The sequence below is a fragment of the Silene latifolia genome, chromosome Y (assembly GCF_048544455.1).
Source record: "Silene latifolia isolate original U9 population chromosome Y, ASM4854445v1, whole genome shotgun sequence".
Classification (NCBI taxonomy): Eukaryota; Viridiplantae; Streptophyta; class Magnoliopsida; order Caryophyllales; family Caryophyllaceae; genus Silene; species Silene latifolia.
Genome location: NC_133538.1, coordinates 479,137,816 through 479,152,522, shown reverse-complemented (window position 1 = coordinate 479,152,522; position 14,707 = coordinate 479,137,816). Strand labels below are relative to the sequence as shown.

The window sequence follows — 14,707 nt, the reverse complement described above, 5'->3', positions numbered from 1 at the left end:
AAACTATTAAAAGATAAGTTTTTATAGTGTGTGAATGAAAAAATTATATTGTGAGAAATTGAATACATCTTAGATTTTGAGAAGTTTAAATAGTGATGATTATGTGTACGAGTATCTATGTACACAGTGATCGCGAGCGCATTTAAATAATCAAAACAAAAGTAATGATTATTAAGTAATACACTATAGTATTATAAACGACATAAAAAGGTAGAGAACAAATTACATTTTTTTTAATATCTTCAATTAAATATGCATACGTTAAGTATAAAATATTGATTATGACTAACTAAACATTACTTTTAGTTAAATATTTTATATGTTACCAGTAGATACCACATTTCTGCACCTCTCGCAAGCCACCCGGTGATGATTGGGCCGCTTGTTTGGTACACGGAACGATTTATGATAATTCGTAAGTTTATCGTCAAGTGATAGCTCAAATACTTGTGTCTGGTCGTCATCTACGTGCCGTCACGGTCGTTTTGACAGTAATTAGAGTACATTTGGAGTCTGGGTGAAAAACCGTCTTCATTTTCTAATAACTGTTTAAAATGCCGAGTCAGAATATTCTGGAATGTTCCGGATATTTCTATTCCATATTTTCAATCTTTTAAATCTCTTGGTAAATTATATCCCGAAATTATATTTTAAATAATAAGGAAATTAACATCAACCGCAATTCCATAATAAAAACGCGGAAAATCTTTCTTCCTCAGGAGAAAACTCCTGGGGAAATAAGATTATATGCTAAGATTATCATACGAATGAAATATGAACAAGCAAAGACGAAACAAAAACAAACAAACGAAATAAACAGAAGACGAAGGAAGAAGAAGGAAAGCAGGAACTGCGGCAGCCTCAGGAAGAGGCGCAGCAGGTACTGCGTCCCTTCGAAGAGGCGCAGCAATTGCTGCGTTCCTTCTCGATGTCTGTCTCCCGCTAAACCGTAAAAAGGGTTTGAAAAAAGATTTTGTAAATCGGTTTTGAATATATTTTTGACGTAAACCTTAGAATAATGATTACAAAGATAAAAACAATAATAAAAGATGGGATTTACACCCTCAGACTTACATGTTTGACGAAACGAGATTAACTAAGTTAACGTTTAGTGATGCTCGACTCGAATGTACAACGAAAGTGCCCTCTAAGAGGAAATTAAACAAAGTTGATTAAGTTGATTGAGGTGGAGTTGGTCAAATTGGTCAGTCATGCAAAACGAGGCTGGTACTCAGAAGGATCCGAGCTTACGTGGTCGAAAGTTCAAGCACGTAGACGCCAAAAAGCAAGAGCGTGGTCTTAGAATGCAAAGGGAGAAGAGAAGGGCGGACACTCGCGTGAGAAATATGAGGACCGAAGGTCTCTATTTATACTAAACACACGGAGGAATTAGGGTTTTGGTAAAACTTTGGAAGTAAATCTCGAAAAGATCTTAAAATACGCAGAAAGGAGCTGGGGAAGAGGCGCAGAAACCACTGCGGCTCTTGGAAGAGACGCAGCAGGTGCTGCGTCCTTTCCCCAGGAGTTTTCTCCTGAGGAAGAAAGATTTTCCGCGTTTTTATTATGGAATTGCGGTTGATGTTAATTTCCTTATTATTTAAAATATAATTTCGGGATATAATTTACCAAGAGATTTAAAAGATTGAAAATACATGGGATTACAATAAAGAAAGAGATTACAATAATTACATGGGATTAATTGATTTATGTCGAAAATACTTGTAAAACGGATAATTTTAGAAAAGAATAAATAAAAAAATTGACGAACAGGAATTAAGGTGATAATATGACTAATAGTTAATTAAATACGTAATTAGCAAACTAAGTCAAAGCAACACGGGAGTTCATAGACAGAAATCAACTAGGAACAGGCGCATCAGAGTTGCGTCCCTTGGAAGAGGCGCAGCAGTCGCTGCGTCTGTTCCTGAGCTCAATTCTGGCTGTAAAGCCGGAATTGCAAGTCGTTAATATTCGTTGGTTAATTTAATGCTTGATTATATTATTTCACTCGGATGAAAGTGATTAACAGGTTATTTACATATGATTAATGGTCATGAAAGCGATAAACATGGATGAAACCGATTAGAATGAATTATACAAGATCGATAGGTTAACTAATTACAAATTAACAAACTAATCAATTTCATTAGGTTAAACAGGTTATTAATGACGAATTAATGATGGTGACGATGAATAACAGATGCAACTATGTCAAAGATCGAACTCCAGAGACTCAATATAGATGTATCAAATCTCTAAAAACCCGGATTGACTTTAATGACGAAAACTCGCAAATATGAATTATAAGGGATTTAAGTCGGGATTTATGATGAATTAAATGCTAATGATGATGAACAATTGTTACATTAAAGAAACAACAAACAATTGAAAACAAAAAAGCAAAACAAACGAACGAACAAAAGACGAAGGAAGAAGAAAGGAAGTAGGAATCATGGCGACCTCACGAAGAGGCGCGGCCCAGTGCTGCGTCCCTTCAAGAGGCGCAACGATTCTTTGCGTCCTTTCTCGACGGTCATCTTCTGGTAATTCGTAAAAAAAGATTTAAAGCACGGTTTTATAAATCGGCTTTAGAAATACTTTCGACATAAACCTTACAATATGATTACAATAATAAAGGACAAAATAGGATTATACACCCTCAGACTTACATGTTTGACGAAACGAGATGAACTAAGTATACGTTTAGTGATGCTCGACTCGAATGTAGACGAAAGTGCCCTCGTAAGAGGAAAATGAAAAAAGTTGATTAAAGTTGATTATGGTGGAGTTGGTCAAATTGGTCGGTCATGCAAAACGAGGCTGGTACTCAGAAAGATCCGAGCTTACGTGATCGAAAGTTCAAGCACGTAGGCGCCAACAGGTAAGAACGTGGTCTAGAATGCAAAGGGAGAAGAGAAGGGCGGACACTCCCGTGAGAAATACGTGAGACCGAAGGTCTCTATTTATACTAATCACGTGGAGGAAATTAGGGTTATCGGAGAAACTTTGGAAGTGAATCTCAAAAAGATATGAAAAGATACGAAAAATACGCAGAAAAGGAATTGGGAAGAGGCGCAGCAGGCACTGCGTCTCTTGGAAGAGGCGCAACACTTTCTGCGTCCTTTCCCAAGTGGTTTCCTCCTGCGGAAGAAAGATTTCCGTGTTTTGGTTATGGAATAACGGATTAATCTTGTTTTCCTTAATATTTTGTGTGAATATTACGGGAAATTCTTTGCCAAAGACTAAAAGATTGTAAAATATGGAATAGAAATATCCGGAACATTCCATAACATTCTGACTCGGTTTTAGAAAATGAAGACGGTTTTTAGACCCGGACTCCAAATGTACTCTAATTACCGCCAAAACGACCGTATAGGCACGTAAATGACAATTAAGAGGTACACATAAGTGTTTGAGCGATCACTTGACGATAAACTTTCGAACTGTCACAAATCGTTCAGCGTACCAAACATGCGGCCCAATCATCACCGGGTGGTTTGCGGGAGGTGCATAAGTGAGGTATTTACAGAGCGCTCACTTTGACTGAGGCTTGGACAAAGCAAAAGTCAATGTATAGCCATCAGGTCAATCGAAGATTACAACCTGACGACTATGGCGACGCGAGGCGGCTCAAGAGGTCTGAACCAAGGACCTATCGTCGGGAACATTTTAGAGTCTGTCGACTATCGGGGAGGGTCGTTTAAAGTCCATTAGACTACGTAAGAAGGCTCGCCAGCCATAAGAAGAGACCATACGTGAAATTCCTTGAAACTCCAGGGGAAACAAAACGCGATATTGGGAGAAAACAGCAGGACATAGTCTGGAACTGCTGGGAGAAATCTGCTTGTGGCCGGCTTCAAACAAACTTCGGAAGAGCTTGGGGTCGATGTTGATCTCCATGTCTCAAGAGGAAATGACTGTCGGTCGTGAACTCTCGCTGGGGGAACATAATCAGGAACTATTCTCCATGTCTCGAGAGGGAATGTCTATCCGTGTACTCTCGTTGGGGGAACATAATCGGGAACTGATCTCCATGTCTCGAGAGGGAATGTCTATCTGTGTACTCTCGCTGAGGGAACAGAATAGAGGTGTGTCGAAACACCTGTCAAAGAAGGATCACTCATTGTGACAAGCTAGGTCATGGATAAAAATAATATAGCAGTTTGCAATTAGCTTGAAAATGCGGGTCCGGGCGAAAAATATACGTCAAACGGATCGAATATGTGATATGGCATCAAGGAAGAGGCGCACCAAAGGTGGGCCCACGAAACAATGAACTCATAACGAATTTTTGAAAATACGTATGAAGGGGAGCTGGGGAAAAGGCGCAGCAAGAGCTGCGTCCCTTGGAAGAGGCGCAGCACCTGCTGCGTCTATTCCTGGGCGTGTTTTTCCTGCGTAAAAACCTGATGAAACAGAGGGTTTATTTCATTTACTGGAAACACAAATTCTCAAATTCTCTCTCAAATTCCAACCATTTTCGTCAAAATTTGATCCAAAAGCTTGAATTTGCCATGAATAATCGAGGTATGTGTATCAATCTTGCATTTATCTTCCGTATTTGATCGAATGGGATCGACAAAATTAGGGTTTTCGACCCTAATTAGTCGAAAATTTGGGGCTTTTCCTCCAAACGACTTTGCCTTGCAAAATTCACTTTGTAAACGGCTAATTGGTAGTATAAGGATTATAACCATGTATTCGTTTCGAATTTTCATTGAGTTTTGAGCATTTGAGTGAAATTGAGACGGTTTCACAACTAAACCGTAAATCGCTTCAAAAATAGCCTTAGGATTGCCCACTTGTGACGAAACTCGATATTTGGAATCCTTGTATGATGGGTAAACTTCCATACCATATCGGAATTTTGATTGATGGCGGCTTTTTCAGGACACTTCCTAGGGCATAATCGCCGTTATAACGAAATGCTGCCGAAATTCCGACTCGAACCCATGACTAGGCTTCAACTTAGACTTGACTTGACCCAAATTACCACATGAGCGGACGGGTTTGTGGGAAATTTGCCAAAGATGGCAAGAAAAAAGCGATTTCGGAGCTCCGAAAACTCAAAAATCCCCTAATCAAGGCTTATCGTCAATTGATGCGGCCTAAATTTACTTTAATGTTGCAGGTGACGAGGCTTCTACATCTGGGAGAGATCCCATGGACGTGGACACTGCCGTTGACCCTTCTCAGGTGCTTGAGGAGGCATTGGAGGAGGCTTTCACCGCTGCGGTGATGGCTGCTGAGGACGAGGTCCTAGAGGAGGAGGAGGCCCCGAGACGGGCCAATGTTGGACGGGGTGGTCGCCAGCTGAGGGGAGCACCTGCGTGGGCTGAGACTTGGGACAGTAGGCACCTGCTTTGGGCTACGGAGGGTCACCTGTCCTACAGGACGGTGAAGAGCTTGGTAAATCAAATTCATCACTCTTCATTCATCTTCTTTCACTTCTGTTTGTCCTACCTTTTCCTCTTCATTCGAGCTAAAGATAGCTTTTATTTCAAATCAACGTAGGAGGCCGGGAACATCAGATCGTTCTCGGGCTACATGATGGCGATGGGGTGCTACGAGAGGCTGTCAGCTGAGGATCGAGCCATGATTGAGCGGGGAGCGTTCGGTGCTTTGCTGCAGGCTTGGAGGGATATTGCGAGGAGGAAGCTTCAGGCCAACCTCAGTCTCGTCCGAGCTTTCTTGGACCGATTTTGGGACATGATATCCACGTTTCACATGCCTTTTGGTGAGGTGGGGGTCACGTTAGAGGACTACGACATGATTTCTGGTCTACCGTGTGGGACTGAGGTGGTGGAGTGGCTGGAGACAGCCATGAGGGTTGATTCGGCGGAGGCTAGGAGGTTGATCGGCTGGAACTTGGCGTCGAAGGCGGCTGCGGTACCTGGCTTGGTGCCTAGTTCTTACGTTCGGGACTACATCGCGGGGAAGACCCCGGCGTCGGTGGTGATCGATGGGAGGGAGACGGCTCCTCCTCCATGCACTACATAACAGAGGGTTCGTTTATGGCTCTGGTGGTTTCTGTCTTCGATCTACCTCGGATACAAGGGAGAGAGGCTTTCGACGAAGCTCCTTCCCTTTCTTTCTGACCTGAGCTCCCTAGGCCGTTGGGACTGGTTCACTGCTGGTTTTGAGGTCCTCATCCGCTTCATGAGGGGCATGGTTCATCCGGAGTTGATGGAGAAGGGGACTTCTCCTGCTGCTGTCGGTCCTAGACTGCTGTTGGAGGTATGAACCTTCACTTCATTTCATGAAAGATCATTTCCTTTTCTTGTCGAATCAAGAAAGATCGTTGTTGATTATCTTGTTTTACAGGCGTGGGTGTACTCCTACTTTCCGGGCCTCGCACCCAAGAGGACGGAGCCGGTGGAGAAGGCATATACGTTGTGAGGGATTGGGTGATGTGTCGCACGAGGAGTCGGCGTTCCTTCCACGACGTCTGTCGGCGGGAGGTGAACACTCTTCAGCTGGATGGCGTGAGCATTTCACCTTGTATTTGTTTGTCTCTCTTCTTTACTGTAGAACTGATCATAAGAATGACCCTTCGTTTGCTTTTCTAGTGGGTGCCCAGGCCTTGGGAGGAGTACGCTGGCGCTCCTCCTTTCGTGGCTGAGGTCCTTCGACCTTGGAGCTCGAGCCGGCTGCTGCTGAGGACATCGATGGGTCCTGTGTGGTACTTGGGTGAGCTCTTAGCTCGTCAGTGGTCTCGGGACGTCTTGACGGTTCCCATCGATCCTCCTCAGACGATGTTTTGGGAGCCTTCTGAGGCTGAGAGGGAGGCTGACCTGGCTGGCGTTGGTGGCGACGCCCTCCTTCTTCCTGGTGAGGACTACTCGGCGTTCCTCTACGGGAGGTTGGTGTACTGGCCGGTTGTGGTAAGTGCTTTCTCCTCCTTCATTTTTGATTATTTGAGAACAAGATGAATGATCATCGATTAATGGAAATCATTTGAATTTGCAGGAGGTCGAGGTGGCGGGCATCGAGCCCCCAGCGTACCCCAAGACCCTTGAGTACACTGACACAACGGGGATGACGACGATCTCCGAGCTACGTGACTTTGACGTGGCGGTGAGAGATGTTGGCTTGGACGAGTGGCAGCATCTGATTCGGAGGGTGAGTCTTCTAACTTGTATAGTTTTGTGTAAGAACACATTTGCTCGAGTTTGTCCAATCGTTAAGAATTTTTCTTTTGAAATGCAGGTTGCGCCATCCCGGTTCGTGGCTTTATGGAGAGTAGCCAACCGGCTGCGGGCTACTGCCGTCGAGGCACTTGCTGGCGGCCGAGGACGTCAGGTATCAACCTTCCGTTTACTTCATTTTGAATTTTCTAATCTTCCTTATGTTTGAAATGATTTGACATGAGCCAGTTCTTGTTGTTTGCAGAGGGAGGGTGAGCTGGGGCGAGAGCTTGCCCAGTCCCGGGAGGAGACAACTCGCCTGCTGAGGGAGCTTGAGGTTCGAGACGCCGGGGTTGCTGCTCTCGAGGCCAGAGTTGCTGAGCTAGACGGCGGCCAGTAGTAGCTTTTTTGTTGTTTCTTGTTTTTGGCTGTATTTTGTACATTTGTACATTTTAGGACCCACATTTTGGATATTTGGACCTCGTTTTGGGGCTCGAGCCCCCAGTTTGGTGTACATATCCCCTTTTTGGTTGTATATGTGATGACCTGGGTGCCTTTGCTGCTGGGTTGCTTTGTTTGTGCCTGCAGGTTAGCTTTGAACAGGTATGGTAGATGATGGTTTGCGCCGTCATGCTGCCGAAATTAACATAGAAGTCACATAGAACATACATTTATACACATGGCCTAAATTAGCGCAGAATAATGACTCGAAAATGCAAAAATTTGGCCGGAAATGAAAATGCAATAAATTTGGTCGGAAATGACCGGACGGTAGGGACGGTTACCCCCTAAGAAAAAAAACACATAAGTGTGAAATGTAATGTGGAAGGAGAGTGAAATGATTCCCCGAAAAGAAAATTTAAAAGAAATGCATAAGTGTGCTAAAATGACGAAAATGTCGATATCGTCTCGAAATGCGTGCCCGTGCAATTAGGAAAACACGAAATATGCCAACCTGACGTATTTACCAAAATAATAACCCGTATTAATATGACATTATTCGTTGAGGAATTTAGGAAAGATCCAATGCGGAAAATCACAGAAAGAAGGTTGAGGAAGAGGCGCAGCAAGAGCTGCGTCCCTTCGAAGAGGCGCAACACCTGCTGCGCGTGTTCCCCAGTGCATCCGTTCTGACGGATTTTAGGAAACAACTTTTATTATAAATAGAGACGTCGAGGGAGGTTTTATTAACATAATTCTTCCGTCTTTCTTCGTCTTATTACACAAAGCTCCCAAAATAAGGATACATCATGAACACTCTTGAATTCGTCTAAAGGAATGGACAAATGAGTTCTCTAATGTGGAGAAACACGACATGGGTGCTTATAATTTTGGATCGCTTTTTAGCTTGAAGTTGATCAAGGTAGTCAAACCATTTATAGATGCTTGTCTTGACTATTGGGACCCGAACTATCACGTATTTGCCTTCCCTGTAGGCGACATTTGCCCATTTCCCGAGGAAATTGCTGCGATTGGTGGTTGGGACCCGGAACAATTGCCTGCTATTCCCTCCACTTCTGAAGGGTATATGAACAAGTTTGGAGACTTGCTTGGATTGGCAAGAGTTGATGTGGACCGCCTTGTGACTGCTAAAGGAGTGCGAATGTTGGATTTCATGGATCGATTAATCAACGGGGCTAACCCCACTGTCTCTTATGTTGCGAGGCGAAGGGCATTCGGATTTTGCATATTACATGTATATGTACTTCAATGGCATGTGGATGAGGATATTGATGTGACCATAATTAGAGCGTATTTAGTCCCCGAATTAGCCTTGTTCCCATGCTTTTTAGTGCATATTTGGGTCATTTATTGTCTTTAGTCCTTTGTTTTGCATATTCTTTGAGGTTTTGTTTCCTTGGTAGGAAAGGAGTGCAAACCTTGCATTTTCATGGCAAAATGAAGCTAAATTGATTGAATTCAATGACCAAGCATCAAAGAGAAGACAAGATTAGAAGGCCTTTGTACATACTATAGTAGATGGGCAATGATGAGAAAAGATCCTTGCATCCCCGAGGAAATCCTCAAGGATTTTATGAAGAAAAAGGAAGAAAAGAAGAAGGAAAGTAGCTGTAAGACAATCCGAGCAGATTGTCCACAAGACGCCCGTCCAAAAGGGGCAATCCGAGCGTCTTCCCCCAGTGGACGCCCGTCCAAAACACCCCCAATCCGCCCGTCTTCCCCAACTGGACGCCCGACCAGGATCACCACAATCCGCCCGTCCCGTGCCCTGGACGCTCGGATTGTGTATCAGTCATTTCGTCTTCTACAAGTTTCAAGGAAGGATGCGCATATTTTTCTAAGACCGGCGAAAAGGAGAACGGAGTCTCCCTTGAGACCGGCGATTCCTCAAGGACTTAATCGTCATTTAAGTCCTTAGTAAACCCTAATTTATGTAACTAATCCCCACTATAAATACCCCATTAGGCTAATTAGAAGATCATGTTCTTCTTAGCAATCTTTAGTGTAGTTAATATCAATCAAATCTCTCTTTAATCTTGTAATCAACATTTAATCAAGTTTTAATACAAGTTTCATTTCCTTAATCTCTCTCTTGTTCATCCTTTGTTTTGGGTAATTGAAGACTATTTGGGTTATTATTGGGAGATTGACAACCTTCCAATCAATCATTAAGTACTTTTATTATTCTTTGCTTTATTATTGGAATCATTAGTAGGTATAATTCTCTTAATCCCTTTTTAATTATTGTTAACTAGTGTAGATCCCGCGCAAATGCGCGGTATATATCGAAGTTTTAATTTTTACTATAATATTTATAGATTTCAGATTTATATCTCATGAATTTTAAAAAAACAAAAATTAATCTTAAAATTAATCAAGAGAATTAAGTAATTTCATGAACTATGTTTATTTATGAAAATATTTTAACTCCCCCATATTATTTTAGTAAATTTTTGTTTCGTCGCGAAGTTAATAATAGGGGTAACAATTTATGTATAGAGATTATAGTTTTATACCAATTTTGTTTTATTTTTATTTATATTTTTAATTTTAATGATAAAAAAGTTATTTTTAAATGAAAATTTATTTTAATAAATTAAATCTAATTTGTTTCCATATATAAGTTAGAGCACTTTGGAGGAAAAACTTTAGATAAGTTTTATTCTTTTACTCGTAGTATATAGGAAGATTTGTAGAATCTAACACACATAAAAACCCAAAATATATATGGTAGTCCAAAATATTTTCCTGAATATATTTTTTTCTCTACAAAGGCGAAATATTGATATATAATAACCAAAGTGTTAGGCCCAATTTATAGGTGAAATGATTTGAGCGGGAAAATCTCAAGTTTCACCTATTCATTTAGTAAATAGAGGATTATCCTCATTTATTCATCATGTTTCACTTTGTTGGTATGATTGACAACTTTGCTAGCATGTTCAACATGATAATGAGTGAGTAGTTTCCTTAGCTAGGGTTAATGGGTAATTAGGGGAAACCAACATGGGGGATGATTCATGCTTAAATTAATATGTTTTTATAGTTTATTTGCTTGCTTGTTGTGATCTCAACTTATGCACATGTTATGTTTGATGAAATGCGAGCCTATGAATCCTTGCATTTTTTACCCATCACCTATCTTTTCAATGAGACTTGTAAGACATAAACCAACTCGAGTCTCATTAGACCATGCATATAGTTGAGTATGGAAGATTAAGTCGACTTGTAGCTGTTGTACAATCTAATCGATTCGGCTCCGGGACCCAAACTTTCCTAGGATTGTAAGATATAAACCAACTCGATCTATCACAACAATAATTGCTTGCTTATAATTTGAGAATATGTTTGTATGATCAATTCCCATGAATTCCCTATGACCCCATGACACCCTAGTGCCTTTTATCATTTGTTTACACCCCTTTTTAATCATCTTGCTTGTTTACTTTTATTGCTATTTAGTTTAGTGATGTTCTACTTCAAACCCCAAATTGTGACACCCTTAGACACCACTAGTTGCAATTGAAAATCTCATCTCAATTCCCGTCCCTTGGGATCCGACCTTTACTTGCCTCTTTACTAATTGTAGAGTTGTTTGTGAAGTTATAAATTGTGTTTTGGTCTAGGTGCTCCTAACGACAAGTACCAAAAACTAAACCTCCAAGTGAGTCCGACCACATATGAGAGGCAACCCTCGTCTCTTGAGCTTGATTGAGCAAATGGAGCTGCGCATGAGCCCAACTTGTCTGTGTTTAGGAGAGATCCTATTAGGCTTGGATAACAGGAAAGCCAATCGCGAACTACCTTATTTGGGAAGTCCCATTATATTGCAGGTAAAAGAACTTTTTTTTTCTTTTTTTCTTTTTTATTCGTTTTTTTTTCGTCTTTTTTTCGTTTTTTTATTCGAGTTTTTTTGTTTCGACTTTTTGTCTTTTTTTAATACCTGCTTTTGGTAGGCCTGGCTTATGGAGCGTCTTCGATTGATCGAGCCCCCAGTTAATGTTCCTGCTTATCATGCTCGCTCAATTGCAATGAGGGCTAGGCTTTACACGGTGGACTTCACTCGAGTTTGCAATTACTGGGAGAATAAATTGAAGAATGAATATGGCCCCTTAATTAGATGGATCGTACCATGTGGCATCTCAAATCTGTCACTGGAGTATCTTCCTTGGATCCTACCCGGTCTTTTCGCATTCCCGGCCTAGAGTTTATGATATGCATTTTCCCGGAGAGGTTGATGAGGCAGGTTGGATTGAAGCCGATGATCCCGAAGCTTGACACTGTCCGACAGACTGCCGTGGCGCTTACTACTGAGAGTCGAAGGGAATGGGCCATCAAATGGGCTTAGAGGAACATTTGGTTCTTGAATTCTTCTGTCAGCGCTCTATGGGTGTCGGATTCCTATCTGCGGTGGAGGAAAGCTACTACTCTGGAGGAGCGCAAGAGATTAAGGAAGCGTGAACCTGTTGACTACAAGGTTCGCGAGGTGGAAAAGAAGAAGGAGAAGCATCTGACTGATGGAGAGGAAGAAGCCTGATTTCGAGTTGTTCATCCTTCGAAGAAACCGAAGACTTCTCCTGCCGTCGAGATGGTGGTTGACAAAAATGGCAAAGCAAGACCACGAGAGAGACCATTGGTGATTAGGTCGGAAGTGGCGCAAGAGCGTCCAGCTCGAGGTCGGGACAAGAAGTATGATAGAAATGACAAAGGCAAAGGGAAAATGGAAGAGTAGCCTAAGTCTTTATTATTATTTATTATTATTATTATTGTAATAAGAAGGTGGGGTTTTTAGAATCCTAGCCTATTTATTTTTATTATGATTTTATTATGTAACGTACTATTATTAGAAATGAAATAAAAACGTTAATTGGTTATGAAACCGTTACGATTTTCTTTGCATTATTCTTGTCGAATTTCAAATGCATTCGCAAATGTCCTATTTACATTTAAGACAATTATTTTTTTTTTGTTAAAAGGTAAGTATTATATAACAAAAAAACGAGACCATACAAGTTTTCAATGGGCTATCAATTAGACAGCCCAAACTGAAAACCAACAACAAAACCGTAACATCAAACAAATTCAGATATGAAGATTCGATAAAATCTATCCCTATTCTCCCCAAAATCCCCAATTATCCTCGACCTTATCTCTTCCTCTCTTACATCACCGGTCAAGATGATGCGCTCCATTGATCTTCTGCAAGAATGCTCGATCCTTTTCCTTCACTGTCCCATTAGTCAGGTAATTAACTCTCTGTCTCATCTCCTCAATAATTTGAGTTGCTACCTTTTCTGGACGGATGATTGAGTTCTCATGTTTACTCTGATTTCTTTGCCTCCAAATATGATATATGCAGCTATTGATGGTAGCATTCACTATACCTTTCCTGGTTTTAGAGCCCATGAGCTCCAAACGCCATTTCAGAAGGTCGAGGCATGGAATAGAAACCCCAAGCCATCTCCCTATTTTGGATGTGATCGTCTGACTGTAACCGCAGCTGAAGAACAAGTGTTCAGTTGTTTCCGTGGAGTTCCTACAAATCCAACAGGTATCCTCTTCACTGATGTGCAACCTGTAAAGCTTGTCCATAGTATTCATATTGTTGTGGTGGTATACCCATGCCATGAAACTGTGTTTTGGCACATTCCATTTATTCCAAACCAAACCATGCCACCTGACTTCCTGGTCTTTTTCCCTTAGGAACTCGTAGCCTTTCATTATGCTGTATTCTTTGTGCGGTTGTATAGACCAAGTATTCTGCTGGTAGGCTTCTTGTAACAGATCCTTGACTCGACAAATCCTCCTCCAGTACCAGCTGGAATTGGCTGGGGGAGTATAAGTCAGCCAAGGCAACCCTTTTATGTAAGTATGATTCACCCACCTGACCCATAGATGATCAGGTTTAGTATAGATCCACCAGACTAATTTTCCCACAGCTGCCTTGTTCCAAATCACATCATTTTTCAGGCCTAAACCTCCCTCCTTTCTAGGTTTGCAAGCTTTCTCCCACGAAACTAGAGGTGATTTAGTAAAATCAGCCCCTCCATCCCAAAGGAAATTCCTACAAATTGCCTCGATTCTTGTTATAACTCCACTTGGCAAAATGAACATAGTAGCCCAGTAATTATGTAGAGTTTTAAGGACAGCCTTCACAAGTACCAATCTACCAGCATAGGACAATTTCCTAGTTCCCAAACCCCTGATTTTCTCCAAAACTTTATCTATAATGGGTTTGCAATCCTGAGCATTAAGTCTAGTGGTCTTTATGGGGACCCCTAGATATTTGAAAGGCAACTTACCCTCCACCATCCCAGAAATTTGCAAAATCTCATTTTTAAGCCCTGTTGGTACTCCATTGAAATATGCATTAGATTTGCCTTTGCTCATGCTTAGTCCTGAGGATTTGGAAAAGGTAGAGAAGGTCCTAAGCAGAGTCATCATAGAGTGAGCATCCCCTTTGCTAAATAACAACAAGTCATCAGCAAACATTAGATGAGATAATTTCATAGGCTTGCATAAAGGATGGAAATGAAAATCTGGACTCTCAGTTGAGTAGCTTAAGAGTCTAGATAAGTAATCCATACAAATAGTGAAGAGGAGGGGGGATAGGGGATCCCCTTGCCTTAGCCCCCTTTGACCTTTGAAAAAACCAAAGAGGTTCCCATTAAGTGTCAAAGAATAACTAGCTGTTTAACCTAGAGAGAGAAAGAGTGACAGCCGTCATTTAGTTTTTGCTCGTCCTTGAAGTCAGTGCAACATGACAAGGGGATCAACCAAAACTGCTAGCAATAAACATCTTAGTACAAACAGAATTAATGCTACATCTACTGTTATTAGGGCTACAAAGCAAGCTCTTTTGACAGGCCCAGATGTGGAAAATGATGCTGGACAAAAACAAAAATCTATTAGTGAAATAAATGGCATTCCAACATTGCATATGGATGATGGAATGGTGGAGGATGTTGTTGAGGATTCTGAGTCTGATCAGGATGCAGAGGAGGAAAAGGAACGGTATCAACGCCATGGCAAGAAGGTGATGCAAGTGATTGAAGATGAGCCTGAAGATCTGCTACAATTAGATGATGAAGATGTCCATGATGAGATTGAATACTGGA

The 14,707-nt window shown here is 41.5% G+C and overlaps 1 protein-coding gene across 1 annotated transcript; it reads right to left on the bottom strand.

The window, feature by feature from the left end:
- Positions 1–12,755: 12,755 nt before the first annotated feature.
- On the bottom strand, positions 12,756–14,174 carry LOC141633014 (uncharacterized). The gene has a single exon (XM_074445511.1). It carries the CDS (start codon positions 14,172–14,174, stop codon positions 12,756–12,758), a length of 1,419 nt encoding a protein of 472 aa, XP_074301612.1.
- Between the last annotated feature and the right edge of the window lie 533 nt (positions 14,175–14,707).

Coding starts and splice junctions, on each gene's coding strand:
- LOC141633014 (XM_074445511.1), bottom strand. CDS start 14,174: ATGGATTACTTATCTAGACTCTTAAGCTACTCAACTGAGAGTCCAGAT.